This window comes from Esox lucius, chromosome 14 (genome assembly GCF_011004845.1).
Source record: "Esox lucius isolate fEsoLuc1 chromosome 14, fEsoLuc1.pri, whole genome shotgun sequence".
Taxonomy (NCBI): Eukaryota; Metazoa; Chordata; class Actinopteri; order Esociformes; family Esocidae; genus Esox; species Esox lucius.
Genome location: NC_047582.1, coordinates 33,078,193 through 33,095,731, shown reverse-complemented (window position 1 = coordinate 33,095,731; position 17,539 = coordinate 33,078,193). Strand labels below are relative to the sequence as shown.

The 17,539-nt window shown below is 48.2% G+C and overlaps 1 protein-coding gene across 3 annotated transcripts in view; it reads left to right on the top strand.

Annotated features, from left to right (window-relative positions):
- lpgat1 (lysophosphatidylglycerol acyltransferase 1) overlaps positions 1–17,539 on the top strand; it is a 34,159-nt gene that overhangs the window by 12,898 nt on the left and 3,722 nt on the right. For all 3 annotated transcript variants that reach the window (XM_020053755.3, XM_010878424.5, XM_010878425.4), the window contains exons 3-6: positions 877–995; positions 2,466–2,561; positions 4,780–5,065; positions 11,426–11,552. In XM_020053755.3, the coding sequence (XP_019909314.1) occupies positions 877–995; positions 2,466–2,561; positions 4,780–5,065; positions 11,426–11,552 (628 nt within the window). The remainder of the gene's footprint in view (positions 1–876; positions 996–2,465; positions 2,562–4,779; positions 5,066–11,425; positions 11,553–17,539) is intronic.

Genomic DNA, 17,539 nt, shown 5'->3' with positions numbered 1-17,539 from the left:
AACTCTGGGCAGGTCTTGTTGTTTGCACAGGGGACCACTGTGTAGTGCTACTGACATGCATGGTTAATTAAGGAGTCTGTTTGGCAGTCTCTTAGAGGATGCTGTAAATGAGCCAGGAGAGAACTGGACCCAGAAGACTTGAATGACGTTTGGCCCTTGGACTATTTTGAAAGTGGAGTTGTGCCTTTAGGCCTTGGCTTAATGGTTTATTTTAACCCTCTAAGATCTAAGCCCTTAATTTCAGATTTAATTAGTGGTTAACTAACATTGTTTTAAAAAAAATGTATTCCATTGATCGTTTACCAATAACATTTATTTTATAATGTATCTTGGTACACATGGCACTTTTTTTTTTTCCATTACATGAAAGGCAATGAAATGTCTTTGTTTTCATGGTGCGTAGAAATGCGCCCTTTTTGTGTTGTTAAACATTAGCAACATGTTTGTTGACAAGGAATTTGGGGGAAAACGACGACAGCGTCTCAACAAATTCCAATGTCGTGAGGCCGATTTGTCAGCTGTTGAATCTGAACAGTCAGTGTTGTAATTCTGCCAAAGAAACGTTTTGTCAGACAGCTGATATTTATTTTACCAACTTTGAAATAAGGAATATAAAATACTCATTTCTAGCTATAAACACTGTTGTTTTTTTCCGGACAAATTAGTGTTTCAGAACCTCACACTTTTAATAAAACTCTGCATTATCCAAGTCCAATGATATTCAATAAATGAAGGCTTATGCTTGTGGATTCGGAACCACATTGGTCGGCCTGGCAAAAGCAGGCAGGCAGTGACCACACTATGTCTCTTCTGAGGTAATATTCAGAGCGCCCAACGTTAAGTGTCCACTAACCCCTGCTGTGTTGTCTTTGCCAGTTATGGAATGGGGCGACGACGTAAGACCCCTCTCCGAAGAAGAAGCAATGGTCATCGTCAACCACCAAGCCACGGGGGATGTGTGCACCCTGATGATGTGCCTCCAGGACAAGGGCACGGTAAGACCAGCCTCAGACGCCTGTACCAACATAGATCCTTCTAGACTGGAAATCGCTTCAGGTGAATGCAGGGGTGTAACGGAGTGGAAATGGCAGTCGAAAATGCCCTATAATGGCCGTTTTTGAATCCACTATTACCTCAACCAAGTCATTGATTTGGGTTATCTGAAATATGGTCAGATTTTTGTTTTGGGTTTCTGGAGATTTCTGGCTTCGTGGTCTGGAATGTGATGTCCTGCTCAAGGTGGGCTAATGGTTTTTGTGTGTTTGTGCGGAAGCGGTTTCGGTGAAAATGTGCTGCTGACACAGCTAGTATCAACACACCATCGCCAATGTGTTTTCCCAAAAATGCAGTCACACTTGGTCTGAAGTTAACAATGAATAAGATATGAAGAAAGGGGACCACCAAAGCCGCTCTGTTCCCGGTGCTTTGGAATGTTTAATATTCTAATTGAAGGCATCTAATTAAAACTACCCAGTTTTGACCAAATTCTTTGAACTATTACCGGCTGCAACATGAGTAGTATAGATTTCCTTTGAACATTTTCTGTTAAAACGCAGCTTTTTTTCCTGTTAGAGAGAAGTTATTGTTATTATTATTTCTTTATTTCAGTAAGGAACACAGACTGAGACCCCGTCTCTTTTACAGTTGGGCCCTGCGTAGACATGTTTACGCATACAGTTTAGGTTCAATGATTAAAAAACAAACAGACAAAACAAGGCGCTCACAGATAACATGCAATGCTTTATACACAGGTGTTAAAAGCATTGTATTTTGGACTGGCCAATCAGACACTGATTGGCCAGCCTAAACTCATTAGGAGAATGATGTTATTTTCTTATAAATATTCAATTATTTTCTGTTCAAGTCAAACAGCACCTGTTCTAAATCATCAGTGCAGACAGGCAGACTTGACATTCATTCTCCTCCAGTGATTGGTTGTAGTCCAAGTGTTGTGTGAAAAACACCATTATTGAAAGGAATTGCCAACCTTTATTTGGACTGTTTCTGGGCCAGGGCTGCACAGTTGAAGTGTGTCTCTTTCTCACACACACAGACTTAAACAGCCATTCGCCCATTCAATCGCACGCGCACAAACAACCAGACAGTGATGGTAATTTCCGTTGCTGGAGTGCTGCCGCCTTACGCCGTACTCTGGCTGGCCTGCAGGTATCTGATTACCCGCCTCGCTCCAGTTTTACTTGAAAGGATTGCCCCCCCCTTGGCTCTGTCCCAATCCTCCGATTCCCCTGGGGGAAAATGCTAGAATGGGCCACTGGCTCCTCAAGATAGGCAGTCTGCTTTACGGTAACACTTAGAATTGGGTTTAGGGTTAGGTGTTGGAGTTTGGTTAAGTTTATGCATAAGCGTTAGGTTGTTGTTTGAGGTTAAGGTTAGGGTATGATAAATCATTTTCCCCATAAGTATGGGTGTTTGTGACCACCTTCTGTTGATTTTGTTTCCTTCAGGTGGTGCGGAAGATGATGTGGTTGATGGACCACGTGTTCAAGTACACAAACTTTGGCCTGGTTTCTCTCATCCACGGGGACTTCTTCATCCGCCAGGTGAGACTGACACACTTAGATACAGGTGACAGACAAACAGACCCACAGGGGCGAGCCAGCCAGATACAAGGATAGAGTCACACAGACAAAGAGACCGGGAGAGAGAGGGACGGTTGGATGGGAACACAGACATAAGGACTGGTGCTGTAGAGGGCAGCTCTGATTCAGTTACAGTGCCAGTTGCCTGCTGGCCCAGCAGCTCAAATCTCTTCTTGCCTTCCTGCCCCCTGGCTTGCATTCATCCCATCCTCCACCCAAATACCACACACACACACCGAGCATCTGTCCTGTTAGCGGTGCCCTCTCACACAAGCAGTAACGCAAATGCTGACACCCACGCTAACTCCACATCGTGTATTACTTGACACTAGACAGTGTGATTTATTACTCAACCCAAATTACCGGCGTTTTCCAGAAAACCCGGTTGGGTGTATCCCGTGAATCAGGAGGGAATAAGCCAGAGATCTGTAAGCCTACAACTAGCATTTCTGGGAACGCTGGTGATTTGGGGATTTTCCACCATTAGCACACAACATTCAAGACCATAGTTTAAAAACCTTACTGTATAATGTGTTAAATGCAAGGATATCTTACCCCAACTCTCCTGAAGGAGAGAGAGAAGATAACATTCTCCAAAATCGGTTCGGGTATTTAAATTGGCTTAAAATGTAGGCGAACACGAGGCTGTCATGCATGTTACAGATATACATCTCCACCAGCCACGCTACGTAGTATGACCTATTAAGTACCACATGCACTAATCCCTGTCAAACCCAATTCCTCCAACCCCATACACCCTCAAGTGTGAAATGAAAACCAGGGAGTGGTCCGTGTGTCCGTCTCTGCATGTGTACCTAAGTAATGCCCGATGCCTCAAACACAGCTGGCCCAATTTGGGTGAAACAACATTTTGGCAATAGATGCGTCTTGTTATGGATATCTGGTGTTTACAAGTGCGCGGGTTGGCCCATTTGTGGCACAATACTAAGCAATGAGAAATGTTAACTTTGCAAGTTCCGCAAACCGAAAGTCTCAAGTTGTATTTTGTGTTTTGTGACATTTGGTGCTTTGGTGTCTGCCTAGCAATACAACAGTTTAGTTGCGTTGTGAGCTTAACCAGAATCCTGGTTGTTGCGTACCCACAGTGCCCGTGGTCCCTGCACAGGGCTGCCGAAACTGTCCCAGCACTGCCCGAGTAGACTGTGGAAGAGGCCGCTTTGCCTCGTAGCGCTGTAGTGACCGCTGGTGGTAGGTCTGTCGTCTGTGAGCTTAACTGTGGTCGTTTTTAGGGAATGTGTTCCAGTCCTGCGCCTGTAGAGCGAAACCTTCCCGGCTGAGCGAGCCCTCGAACAGCCATAATGCAAATTGGACATTATGAAATTGGTAGGGATTAATAATTGGTACAATTTCTAGCAATGATTAAGATATTATTAATATTCTGCTAAAACGTTCATATGAAACACATGGTGGTGCCATAGCAGGTACATGATTATCTCTTGAAATAGCTTTGAAAATTGGTACACATCCTCAGGTATTTGAGTCGCCCTAGCCAACGCCACACGAATGATCCTGAATGATCTCCGGTATTCATGGAACTCCTGCATTTATATAATAACAAGGGAGGGGGCGTTGCATCATTCTTGTGGTTTGACACGTTTCCTGTTGCCTTGTTCTGCCGGAGCTTAGCCTAGCACCACGTCGATAATGTACAGTGTAAACTCAGGTTGTGACTCATGTACAGTAGGATGGATTTGAACCCCGCAGTCAGCTCCTGGAGGTCTAGAAGCACACCCTCTCTTTGTGTGTGCCAAACCTGAAGTAGTAATATAGGCTATTGCATGAATTATGCTTTTTGCAATATCTTTGGCTAAAAGGCCAATTAAATGTGTCTGACATTGTGGTAGTCTAGCTTTGCTGCCTTAAATTAAAATTCTGTGGCACTGTTGCCTCAAGGTGAATAAATCGGAATGATTTCTACGAGATGAGCTGCAGCGCTTCAGGCTACATCTAGATCTTGAAAGTTTACCACTTGCAATTTGCAATTTTTTAAACATTTTTTTTTAATATTAAAACAAGAATCCAATGTCTTCCTGAATCTGTTTGTGCTCTCTCGTATGTTTCAGTTTGGGAGCTCATGTGGCGTTTGTGTTGAAATGTTAGCGTGGGGCCCCGCCCTGTTGAACGTGGCTGACGTCATGTGCCCCTGTCCCACCTGCAGGGTAAAGCCTACCGGGACAAGCAGCTGATTTACCTGAAGGACCACCTGGACCAGTACTACCACAGCCGCGACAGGAAGTGGATCGTGCTCTTCCCGGAGGGCGGCTTCCTGCGCAAGCGGAGGGAAACCAGCCAGGCGTTCGCCAAGAAGAACTCACTGCCTCACCTCACGCATGTGACCCTCCCCCGGCTGGGCGCCACCCAGGTGATCCTGAAGACCCTGGGGCCGCAGCAGGAAAACGGCATCCTGGGAAACGACGCCAGCATGGCGTACCCTGGCCAGTCAGGTGGGTGACCAACACGCCTTTTGGGGTGGGGGGGGGGGGGGGTTCGCGTCTTGCAGGACCCATGTTGGGGAGATGAAAGGCCGTTTTACTGTGGGTTGTACCACTGAGGAGCTTCTTTTTAAATGGAGTCCCCTGGACAGGACTTGATCGTTTGATATCTCCTAATGTCCCTGATTGAGTCACGCCCCAACCGGTCGACAGGACGGTTGAGGTGGTTAGGGCAGAATTCCCTGATTGAGTCACGCCCAACCGGTCAACAAGACTGTTGAGGTGGTTAGGGCAGAATTCCCTGATGGAGTCACGCCCAACCGGTCAACAAGACTGTTGAGGTGGTTAGGGCAGAATTCCCTGATGGAGTCAGGCCCAACCGGTCAACAAGACTGTTGAGGTGGTTAGGGCAGAATTCCCTGATGGAGTCACGCCCAACCGGTCAACAAGACTGTTGAGGTGGTTAGGGCAGAATTCCCTGATGGAGTCACGCCCAACCGGTCAACAAGACTGTTGAGGTGGTTAGGGCAGAATTCCCTGATGGAGTCAGGCCCAACCGGTCAACAAGACTGTTGAGGTGGTTAGGGCAGAATTCCCTGATGGAGTCAGGCCCAACCGGTCAACAAGACTGTTGAGGTGGTTAGGGCAGAAGTAAACATACCATTTCAGCGTCTCAGTCTGAGACTCTATAATGGGTGGAGGAGAGGCTCATCCTCCCCTTTTAATCTTCTGACTTCACCCTTTGTCCTCACCTCCTCCCATTTAATCCTGTGGCTCCACCCGCTGCACCTGTCATCACCACCGTTAATGGTCTGGCTCCACCCCCTGTCGTCACATCCTCCCTTTTTATCCTGGGGCTCCACCCCCGGCACCCTGTCTTCACCTGCTTCTCCTTTCATCCTGGATCTCCGCCCCCTGCCCCATCTTCACACCCTCCCCTTAAATCCTACGGCTCCACCCGTCCTCACCTCCTCCCATGAAGTCCTGTGGCTCCACCCACTGCACCTGTCATCACCACTGTTAATGGTCTGGCTCCACCCCCTGTTGTCACATCCTCCCTTTTTATCCTGGGGCTCCACCGCCTGCCCCATCTTCATACCCTCTCCTTTAATCCTACGGCTCCACCCCCTGCCCTCACCTCCTTCCCTTTAATCCCGTGCCTCCACCCCACTGCAGTCCCAGACAGGTAGATCCCGACCATCTGTCCACCTGTTCTAATGCTCTACTACCAGGTCAGCCGCCAGGGATCACGTCTGCAATTTTTAAACCAACTGAGGTCACTTCTAATTCAGGAAGTGATTTAAAATGTAAAAAAGAGACCTGGAGAAGTTGTCAGGATGACCCCTCACCATTGGTCACTTCCTGTTCAATGCGGTTCGCCGTTGTTCACTATCTTGAAAACATGATCTGATTGTCAGGCCACAATTCAAGATATTAATCAAATGAAATGGTCATATAACCACAGATGTCAGTTGACATCTCATAAACGCTCACTGGTCGTCTTTCACACGGCTATGCTGTTCTGGAGTTTGTCGCAGTTTCTTAAAAGAATTAGGTTGGTACAGGTTTTCATCAACTCAGAGTTTTGTTTAGAGCGGTTTCTTCATGCTGTATTATTCTTTACATTAAAATGTGGATTTTGAAGTGACGACATGGAATGGAAGGGAAGTCCTGTATGAAGCCAGACCAACCAGCTATTGTCACTGGGCCCCGGTGGGGATTTTAGGTATTCATTTCTCTGCCTGGGGACTAGCCCTGAATACCAAGCAGATTAGGAAGACATCTCAGCAATTACGAAAATGCTTTAACCCCCCCCCCCCCCCCCCCCCACTCATCAGCCATCAGGGTTGGAGTTAATTGGGTTCTGATCCTCCTGACCACTGCTTCCACCCAGACCCCTGACGATCAATACACATCGCTGATTGGCCGGCTGAGTTCAGGAAACAAAGGGCGCATTCGGGCACGTTCCAGAAGCAGGCGGGCGCACGCAGAAGCGTGCGCACAGACACTGACGTGAGCACGTACTCACAAAGTAGCCCCTTTCACACGTGCAGACGCAGGCTAATTGGTGTTCCCTGGCTGTAGGTCAAACTCCGTTTTAAATTAGTTCTTCTGGGGTTTCCTGGTGATAGTGGGGTAGTGTCCCTGCCAGCAGGACAGAGTGCCTGAGGAGTCTGGTCGCCGTGCCAGTCTCTAACACCGCAACGTGTCCTTCAATAAGAGACCCGACACTCGCAGCTTAGCTATGGCATACCTGCGTGAACGCATGTCGAAATACGTTGCATGAGTGTGTGCCTCTTGGATGGAAAAACTTTTGTTGAAATTGAAATGATTGTGTTGCTTGGTCATTGGGAACATCAGCATGACAGGGGTAGTTTGGATAGCCACAGCGTTGGAAAACTAGAATGTGGAAAGTGTTTTGCTAGCTAGTTGGTGATTAGCATTATTTTATGCCAATGCAAAAGCTTCCTTAAAGCCTTGTTTACAGTCAGTCTGTCCACATCAGGCAATCTTTTTGTAACACTTTTAATTAAACAGGACATGAAGACCTGTTCGTGATATCAGCAGGCTTTGGACTAAATATAATACTGCCTTTATTTTAGCACAGACAAGCCCATTCGATTAACAATTACATTAAAATGTTAACCTGATGTTAGCAAGCAGGGCAACTGAAAGCCAGTCATTTTTAGTTAGTGTTTAGTTTGTTGGCTAGCTAGGCTCCGTTTGCATTAACTCTGTAGTGGTCTTGAAAGGCATGTCCTCTCCTAACATACTCCCCCATCCTCTGTTCTGTCTTTGAATGAAGAAGAAGAATGCTCTTTCTGTTAAGTTGACTCTGAAAGGGGTGGTGAATGGACCTTGTCCTGTTTGATAGCGTGGACTGGGAAGGAGTGGTGGGCACCCCCCTGGACCCATCCCCCACATCCTCCGCTCTAGGCAAAGCTCTCTCTTTCTTTCTTTCTTTCTCTCTCTCTCTTTGTTTTTGTCTCCGTCTCTCTCTGCCTGCTGACTCACACAGGAGACAATGTGCCACTTGGAGGAAATTAGTTTTGATGTATATGTGAGCGCCGCACCCCCCACCCCACCCGCTGCTATGTCAACACCGGGACTGCCGCACACCGCCGGCCCGGAGCATGTGTGAAACTACCACCATGACCGGGAAGCTGCTGTGCTTCTTGCTGCTAACTTGGCCTCTCTAGCCTGCTCCAGTGACTGAACCGAAACTTGGCCACACAAGCTGGTGACCGCAGTTAAGCAGCTGATAAGGCGATACGGGGAAACCTTGACTTAACGTGCAATTTGTTTATATATAAAAAAAAAAAAAGTACAAAGGTGATTATTGGCCAACAAGGGTGAGTCATTGGGCAGTTCTTTGGTGAACCGTTTGGACCCACTATGTGATACATTCAGTTTTGATCTGGTTTATATTTTCAGTTGCCTCCTATAACCCGCCTATTAAACACTGACTCACCACACATGGTGTCCAAGGAGCATCCTGATTGGTTAAGCATGTGGCCTGACTAGTTTTATGGCGAGGGAGCCCATTGTCCTCCTGTGAATCCCAAACTGGAGCCTTGTCCCCTATATGGTGTCCTATTTCTCCATGGCGTCTAGTGTTCAGTAGTGCACTTCCTTGGGAACGGGCACCCAGTTGGAATGCCGGGCGGCCCGAGCTTCTCGGATGTCGTGTTGAATGACTGGCTGTGTTGTTATTACAGTACAGTTTGTCACCGGCGGACTGCGAGGTACTGATAGCCTGGCACTGTGCCCAATTTGGAGGCCTACTCCAGGCTCCGCTTTCTCTCTGCCCATAGCGGATGGCGCTACCCATGGAAGCATGGTTTTCCAGAGTCCACATTTCTGACTTGACCCAACCGGAGGAGGGTCGTTCCGTTGGCCAGAATCCCTGGTTTAACATCCCGTGTCTTACGATTGGTGACCCGTGTTCTTTCATGACCACGTAGTCAGGACTCTTGTTTGATATCCCTCCCAAAATTACCCCCTATGCAGGGCAATGTCCCCGTCACTGCCCTGGGGGGTTGGGTTCTTATCTTTTGACCAGTGGGAATTTGTGCCCCCTACTGGCTGTCCAACACGACGCTTTATGCATCCATATGTATTTTGTTAGTTGCAAATAAAAATGTTCGTTATCTTACAGTCTCAGATGGTGGTGTGTGGCAAATCTCTAGATGGGTCTGTCCTGCCAAGTGAAGTAAAGAAAGGTACCCACATAGGATTTCTGTTAGATATAATAGGACTGGCACAAGTAACTTGTCATTTTGTATATTGCTGAAACAGTGTCACCATCATCCTTACCAAATGTTGCTGTTCCATGTGCCACCTCAACCTTTGGACTGATAAATGTCCTGAACCTGGTAACATGTTCGCCGTGAACAGAAGCCGCACGCATCAGTCGCCTTTTATTTCGAGGCTAAAAGAGCCTTCTGAGCTGTCTGTGTTTTTACCCCTCCCCCATTGTGTCTCCATCTGGTGTCTTAGATTTTGAAACACACAGACCGAACAGGCCACATCTGTGTAATGCTGCCTTGTCACAGATCAGATGCCCACGGCTCGACGCTTATCCTCAGTTAATCACCTGGGCTGTGTTATCTCACCAGCGACTCCCACCAGCGCCCTCCGGCCTGGTGATACCGTCTTTAACCGGAGCTACGTCTGATACAGCGCCCCGTTCCCTTTCTAGGGCGCCACTGAACTCATGGGGAAATCCATGTGGTGGAGTCATGGTTCTGTAGCTGTCAGGAAGGGTTACTAGCCCTCAGGTCATTGCTTCCTTTAATAAAAACAATATTTACCCTGTAGACTGCAAACAGAATCGGCAACAATACGTCAATGAGATATAGAAAGGAAACTCGAAGATCTCTAGACATGCACAAAATCAAAAGATTAGACTTTCCATAGCTAGACGTTAAAGGGGCCCTGTGTAAAATCTCACCCGTAACATTTACAAGATTGAATTTAAACAGGACCTGTCCCCTCCTTCCCTTACAGAGTCTGACTGGAGTAGTGTTAGTCCTGGGGGGTTTAGGGTGGCAAGTACAGTCCTGCACGTGTCCATGCAAACTGATAGAGTGGCCGGGAAGATGGTTACATGGGGAATATTTCGGGCATCTAAAATGTTAACTGCGGTTGTCTACTAAACCTTTTTGCTTGTGTTTATGCTAGTAGTAAAGTAAACATCTTTGTTTGTTTGTGTCTTTCTGTCCCTTTCCAAGCTCATTGGAGAGTAGGTCCTGTGCGCTGACCGCTAGTGGTTTCCCCACACAGTCGTTCTCCGTTCCAGCTGCTCCCCTCAGGCTTTAGCCATCTCAGTGTTTCTCTGTCACAGCCCAGTCTGACACCCTCACACACCCCTGAAATGGGCTCATTACTGCCTGGCATTTACTTTATTTACATTAATGAAGTATTTCTTATTTGTTTTTTCTTTTTAAGTCTGTCATCCCTCAGCCAGTGTTGTGTTGATCTTTTTGTGAGATGTTTTTTGTCTGGGCTAGCCAAAAGTGACTAGCAATCAGCTACGCTGCCTCATCATCTGTCAGCGGTCACTTTGGCTAGTTTGTGATTTGGTCTGGGTGACGCGGGAGTCCTCTTGACTACTCCTAACTTTTCCCAGATTTAGTAGCTGGTTTTAGCGCTAAAACGCTTTGTGAAATACTTCTAGACTAAAAAGTACCTTTTGGACTCCTTAATGGAGTCTTAAAGTTAGGACTGACACACCCATTTCTTAAAGGTTTCTCCTAAATCGGTCAGTTAGGATCTGATTTTAGCCTTAAGATGTTTTGTGAATACGGCCCCTGAGCTGTGTCGGCCCTCCAAAACCAGAGTTAAATATCTCCATTGTATGTTGTGCGCTATGGATTATGGTTATTGTAGTTAATGGCCACGTTTTCCACATTGACTAGTTTGAGTATTTGCCCAATGAAACAGTCCATTTTTCAGTTTGTTCATTCAAGGGTTTCTCTGGTTAACGAGAAACTGTGCATTGGGTTCACAAGAAAATATTGAAATGGAATCCCAGTAATTTAACTGACATCTGTTCAATCTGTTATTTAATTATAATAAGACAATACTTGGTGGGTCTTTCAGCACTAATGCAGTCTGATAGAGTATAATGTTTGTAGAAAAGTTTGTTTTAGTGTGGTTTCATTGACCTACCTATGTGCTATATGTGCATTCAGTGGTTGCAGCTATATGTCCGTTTTGTGTGACGATAATGCTATTATTTTACTGTTTAATTCTGAAATAGGGCAGCAGTGGACCTAATGTGCTTCCCCTTGGCTAATATCCAGATAGAAACTGAATGTTCAATGGTGTAGAGACTGTTATTCATGTCCCATTCCTCTGTGTCTACAGGCAGTAAACCCAGAGGACTCCAGTGGGTGGTGGATGTGACCATAGCCTACCCCAAAGCCAGACCCATGGACATACAGACCTGGATCTTTGGCTACAGACCCCCCACCGTCACACATGTACATTACCGGTAAGGGCAGACACCCTACAGACCCCCCACCGTCACACATGTACATTACCGGTAAGGGCAGACACCCTACAGACCCCCCACCGTCACACATGTACATTACCCGTAAGGGCAGACACCCTACAGACCCCCCACCGTCACACATGTACATTACCCGTAAGGGCAGACACCCTACAGACCCCCCCACCGTCACACATGTACATTACCCGTAAGGGCAGACACCCTACAGACCCCCCCACCGTCACACATGTACATTACCCGTAAGGGCAGACACCCTACAGACCCCCCACCGTCACACATGTACATTACCCGTAAGGGCAGACACCCTACAGACCCCCCACCGTCACACATGTACATTACCCGTAAGGGCAGACACCCTACAGACCCCCCACCGTCACACATGTACATTACCCGTAAGGGCAGACACCCTACAGACCCCCCACCGTCACACATGTACATTACCCGTAAGGGCAGACACCCTACAGACCCCCCACCGTCACACATGTACATTACCCGTAAGGGCAGACACCCTACAGACCCCCCCACCGTCACACATGTACATTACCCGTAAGGGCAGACACCCTACAGACCCCCCACCGTCACACATGTACATTACCCGTAAGGGCAGACACCCTACAGACCCCCCACCGTCACACATGTACATTACCCGTAAGGGCAGACACCCTACAGACCCCCCCACCGTCACACATGTACATTACCCGTAAGGGCAGACACCCTACAGACCCCCCCACCGTCACACATGTACATTACCCGTAAGGGCAGACACCCTACAGACCCCCCCACCGTCACACATGTACATTACCCGTAAGGGCAGACACCCTACAGACCCCCCACCGTCACACATGTACATTACCCGTAAGGGCAGACACCCTACAGACCCCCCCACCGTCACACATGTACATTACCCGTAAGGGCAGACACCCTACAGACCCCCCCCACCGTCACACATGTACATTACCCGTAAGGGCAGACACCCTACAGACCCCCCCACCGTCACACATGTACATTACCCGTAAGGGCAGACACCCTACAGACCCCCCACCGTCACACATGTACATTACCCGTAAGGGCAGACACCCTACAGACCCCCCACCGTCACACATGTACATTACCCGTAAGGGCAGACACCCTACAGACCCCCCCACCGTCACACATGTACATTACCCGTAAGGGCAGACACCCTACAGACCCCCCACCGTCACACATGTACATTACCCGTAAGGGCAGACACCCTACAGACCCCCCACCGTCACACATGTACATTACCCGTAAGGGCAGACACCCTACAGACCCCCCACCGTCACACATGTACATTACCCGTAAGGGCAGACACCCTACAGACCCCCCCACCGTCACACATGTACATTACCCGTAAGGGCAGACACCCTACAGACCCCCCACCGTCACACATGTACATTACCCGTAAGGGCAGACACCCTACAGACCCCCCACCGTCACACATGTACATTACCGGTTCTAAATGTTATATATAACAGGAACAACAGCTGTCCTAAATGTTCTATAAAACAGGAACAACAGCTGTCCTAAATGTTCTATATAACAGAAAGAATAAGCCTCTTTCCATGTGTAGAACTCCCTTTGTTTGTTTGTGCAAATGGATCCATGGAAACCTGCTCGACAGACAAATGGTCATGCAGACAATTCTCCCCCCCCCCACCCCCCCGTGGCATATCATCACCACACCTAACCAGCTGAACTACACAGGACAGCGGTCACAGGGAGGGGGTGACCTCTCTGGCACCCTACCGAGGTCACACTCCACTGGGCAGTGGCCACTGTCAGCACCCCCTGGATAGGCCGTGGCTCTTGGAGCTCCCTACAACCCCGGTTGTTTTGAATGGCAGAGACACACACACACACACACACACACACAGACGCACTGGCTAGCTGGGGTGTTGCTGACCTTAGCAGACTGAAGAAGAGGATTAACCTGCCGATTAGCAGGAGCCAAGTATGAGAAACGAGGACTAGAATAGCTTACAGCCGTGTTATTTGGAAGAAGTTACAGTTTATTTTCACCCTGAGGAATCAGGACATTTTCGAGATTTTCTTTGTAATTAAGGATCTTTCGTTTCACTGTGTTAGCCGGGTGAAAATACGACCTAACTGCCAAGTGTGTCAGTGAGGTTAATTTGCATACTTTAATCAAATAAAGTGTGTGTTTTCATGAGTCTGTCTTGGCGCTTGTAATGCCAGTAGGAACATTGTGAGGTGAATATTGGCTAAGCAACACAGTCAGCAGGTGAGCCTCACATGTGACTGAGCCCGACCGAGAAGCTCAGAATTGTGACTTTGACTGGAAAAGCTGTCTGCTTGATGCTGGGTGTACGTGGGAAATGGGTTTTAACCTGAGAATATGAAATATCCCGTTAAGCAACCAGCTCATGTGTGGATGGAGGGTAAGGACGTTGTGCCCCACTCTCACTGATTCAGCAAAAAGGAATTTGAGAGAATCCACATTAGGCAGGCGCTATGCGCCTCCTCTTCCTCTCCCTTAATGTCACTCCTTCTCCTCCACCTCTCCACCTCCCAGACATGGCCATTATAAGCTCTGAACAGCAGGGAGAGCTAGGTGGGTGTGTGGAGGTGCAGGGGATGTCAAGTAGGTTGATTTCTTCCTCTGAGGATTTTCTCTTTCGGTTCTTTCCTTGTGCCTTTTCTTTCTTGTGTTTGTGGTGACTTGATTAATGGCATCCATGCTTGCTTCGCCGTCAGCTAGCTACACTCCTAAGCCTTACACGTGACACCAGATAGGTGGTTCCTGTTGTCTCTGCACTTTCTTAAGAAGCCTTTTGTATTGACCCCCCTCTCCATCTTCTGTGCCTGGGGTATAATCAGGTGATGTGTATGGATGAAGGTTGAAGGGTGATTATTCTCTCTGGGAGTATGAATATGGAAGTGACCGTCTCCTAAGGACTTGTTACCTTGAAGGGCTGGCGTTGCCATGGCGACACAACCGTAAACGGACACTGGTGAAGCGGATGGCGCTCCCTCGGTCACTTCAGAGGTAGGGTGTCTACAGGATCACAAGGCACAGGCTGGCTGTCTGCAAAAGCCACTGCTGATGTAAAAAGGGCTTTCAAAATAAATGTGATTGAAAACCGAAGAGGGAAACCGCTAGGGCCGAGAGTGGGTGAAAAACAGTCAACTGTAGCCGTGTCTTTTTGCTATGGTTGGCTTTGTTTAACACCCACAGTCAGACAGCCTCTCGGGCAATGACATCACTCCCGTTGTCATCTTCATTACTCTGCCATCCATTAACCTGGATCTTCCTCCCCCAGTCCGGTCCAGATGTCTGAGCAGTGGGCGTGTCACCATACAGACTCAAACAGGAAGCAAATCCATGGTCCATTTGTTTTCCACTGCAAAAAACCCCTAAGACTAATAGTGTTGTTCCCAGAAACATAAACCCTCAGGTTGAGTTATCATCGATGCAGTGTTGAACCTATCGTCAGTCCCTGAAAACCTCTGCGTTTGTTTTAGGCCCGCGGTGAGACGCCGTGTGTGCAGTTGTGGTCCCGCTGTTAATGCCATCCTGGCTGGTTGTGTCCTCCTCAAATGTTTAGTTCCCATCGTATCTTGGCACTGTTTCCAGCAAAAGAGTAGGTGGACTGATTAAATAAACCAATTAACCAGCGCAGCCCCGTCTGTCTTTCCCAGGACATTATGACCACGAACGTTGATAAGAACGGTTCGTGATCTCTTCTTCGACTCTGCTGGCGTGTCATCAATGCTGACCTATTCCCTGTGTAGTACGCTTACTTTTTTACCACGTCCAGTAAAGCTGTATGGGATTCGCTGTCATTTGTGACTCAGCCTAAGTAAACATCCTGATAAGGAAGTATAATTTGTGCTCTTTGTGAAATGAGTCATAGTGGTACAACTTGCTGTTTTTATCTCTGAAGATACTGCAATGTCGAAATGTTGATGGAAACTATTCCGCCTCACTGTCTGGAGGCCTGCACTCCTCTGGTTACCCTCTAAGGACCTTTTTCACCAGGTTTCCTGTTCCTTGTTTGGGATTTTTAAAGCAGGCTGTGCCTCTGTGTGTATTGATTGAGAAACGTATAAAAAAAAAATATATATTCTCTGTGCCACGGCTCCAGACGGAAATGTTCCCCTGGTGCTACTCGGTTTGTCGGTGGGGGGCACCGGCCTGTGATTTGGGGGCACCAATAGTTTTTTGCTGTGTCACGCGTTAGTTCTAGCCTACTACCCAATCAGGCCCATGCAGTTGCACTGCCCAATGAGCATCCCAGTCACGGAGCCATGTCGAATGTTGTGAAACGGTGCTCAGAATGAACACACGCGGAATAAGGCGCTCGTCTTTGCAGAGCTCTTGGGTGTTTAAAGTTTACACAGTCAAAACAGATGATTTCTCCCAGGGATGTGTGTTTTACCCCACCGCGGGGGATGGTGGAGTGTTGAAGCTTGAACAGCCAAGTGACAGGTTGGCAGAATGTGAATGAACAGACCCATGACCCACAGGGAGGCAGCCCACGCCTTGAATCTGTCTACAAAATGCATTTTAGGTTTCAGGATGTTTGCAGGAGGCTTTGCTACGGTGTTTCCGTATGAACACAGCCCAGCTGTGGGAGTTTCTGTCCCGCATGTCCACTGATCACTGGAGGACGGTGGAGGTCATCAACAGGAGGAGTCTGAGCCCTACCCACCTGTCTGCGCGCGCACGCACACACTCCGCGCGCACACACTCCGCGCGCACACACTCCGCGCGCACACACTCCGCGCGCACACACTCCGCGCGCACACACTCCGCGCGCACACACTCCGTCGCCCTGCCGACCGAGGCCTGAATGCACCAAGGCAGTGTCCTGGGTCGGCAGACTTCCCTGGGTTCTACACCTGAGTGGGTGGGGTCCCTTAATTGTTCCTCCCTCAGCTCATAGTATTTTGCAGAAGGGCGTAGAGGGGGTTTGTGACATTACACCTATGGTTGTTTTTGGAGATCAGAAAGTTTCTTGAAAAGTTTGGAAGCCAGCAGGTGTCTTTCATTAATATGGAAGTGGTTGTGTCCCTGTTTAGCTACACCAAAAAGCAGCAGCTTTACGTTCTGGGGCCCATGGAGCCACTAACACAATGCAGAACATCAGAACATCAAGACGCATGCCTTTCACACACCATGTATTTTCTAAACTATTCCGATCTGCTCGCTACAGAAATGGCTGTTGCTGTGTCAGTCTTTCAACTAGTCTCTTAGTCTTTAACTCTGCAGTTTGTTCTGAATGCCGGCTGCGTGTGAATGTTATTTGAAACTGCACGTCACATTGCAAGCCATGAAATGGCACTTTTAGTCCTGATGTGGCGTCTTGAGTGTCAGATAGACCAGACAGTGGGCCATTTTTCATGTCTTTTTGTGAAGGATGTGACGTCATCGCTGCTCACACCAGCCTTCGGTGTTCGCTGGGGTTCGGTAAAGCCAACGGCTGCCACCACAAATCAGTGTACGCTAACGTGAGCAGATTATGTTCACATCAAGCGTCGGCCATTTTAGAAACCGTCTCCGTTCCCATTCATAGCTCATTGGCTCGTAATCACATAATTCCACATTAGCCATGACAGATTGTCACCGAGAGTGACACCAGTGTCCGCTGGAGATTAACCCAGATAGGAGTGGACATCTCTACTGACGGGGTCCCTGGCTAACACGGTTGCTAGTGGTCATGTGAAGTAGAACCTGCCGGGTCACTGCCCGCACAGTGTCAGAACATGGCCGGAAACACACACACTGTGTTTGTGTCTTGGAACGGGCCTGAAAAAGACGCGTTAATGTCACTATGCGTTGTGGTCATCTATCAAACCTTTTTTTTGCCGCTCCGTTAACCGTTGGACGTCTGGGAGGAACCACGGCGTAGCTCCGTAACCACCGCCCCTCCAACAGACCGGGCTGGTCAGGAAGCCCTCAGCCGTGCCTCCGTTTCTGCTGCCTT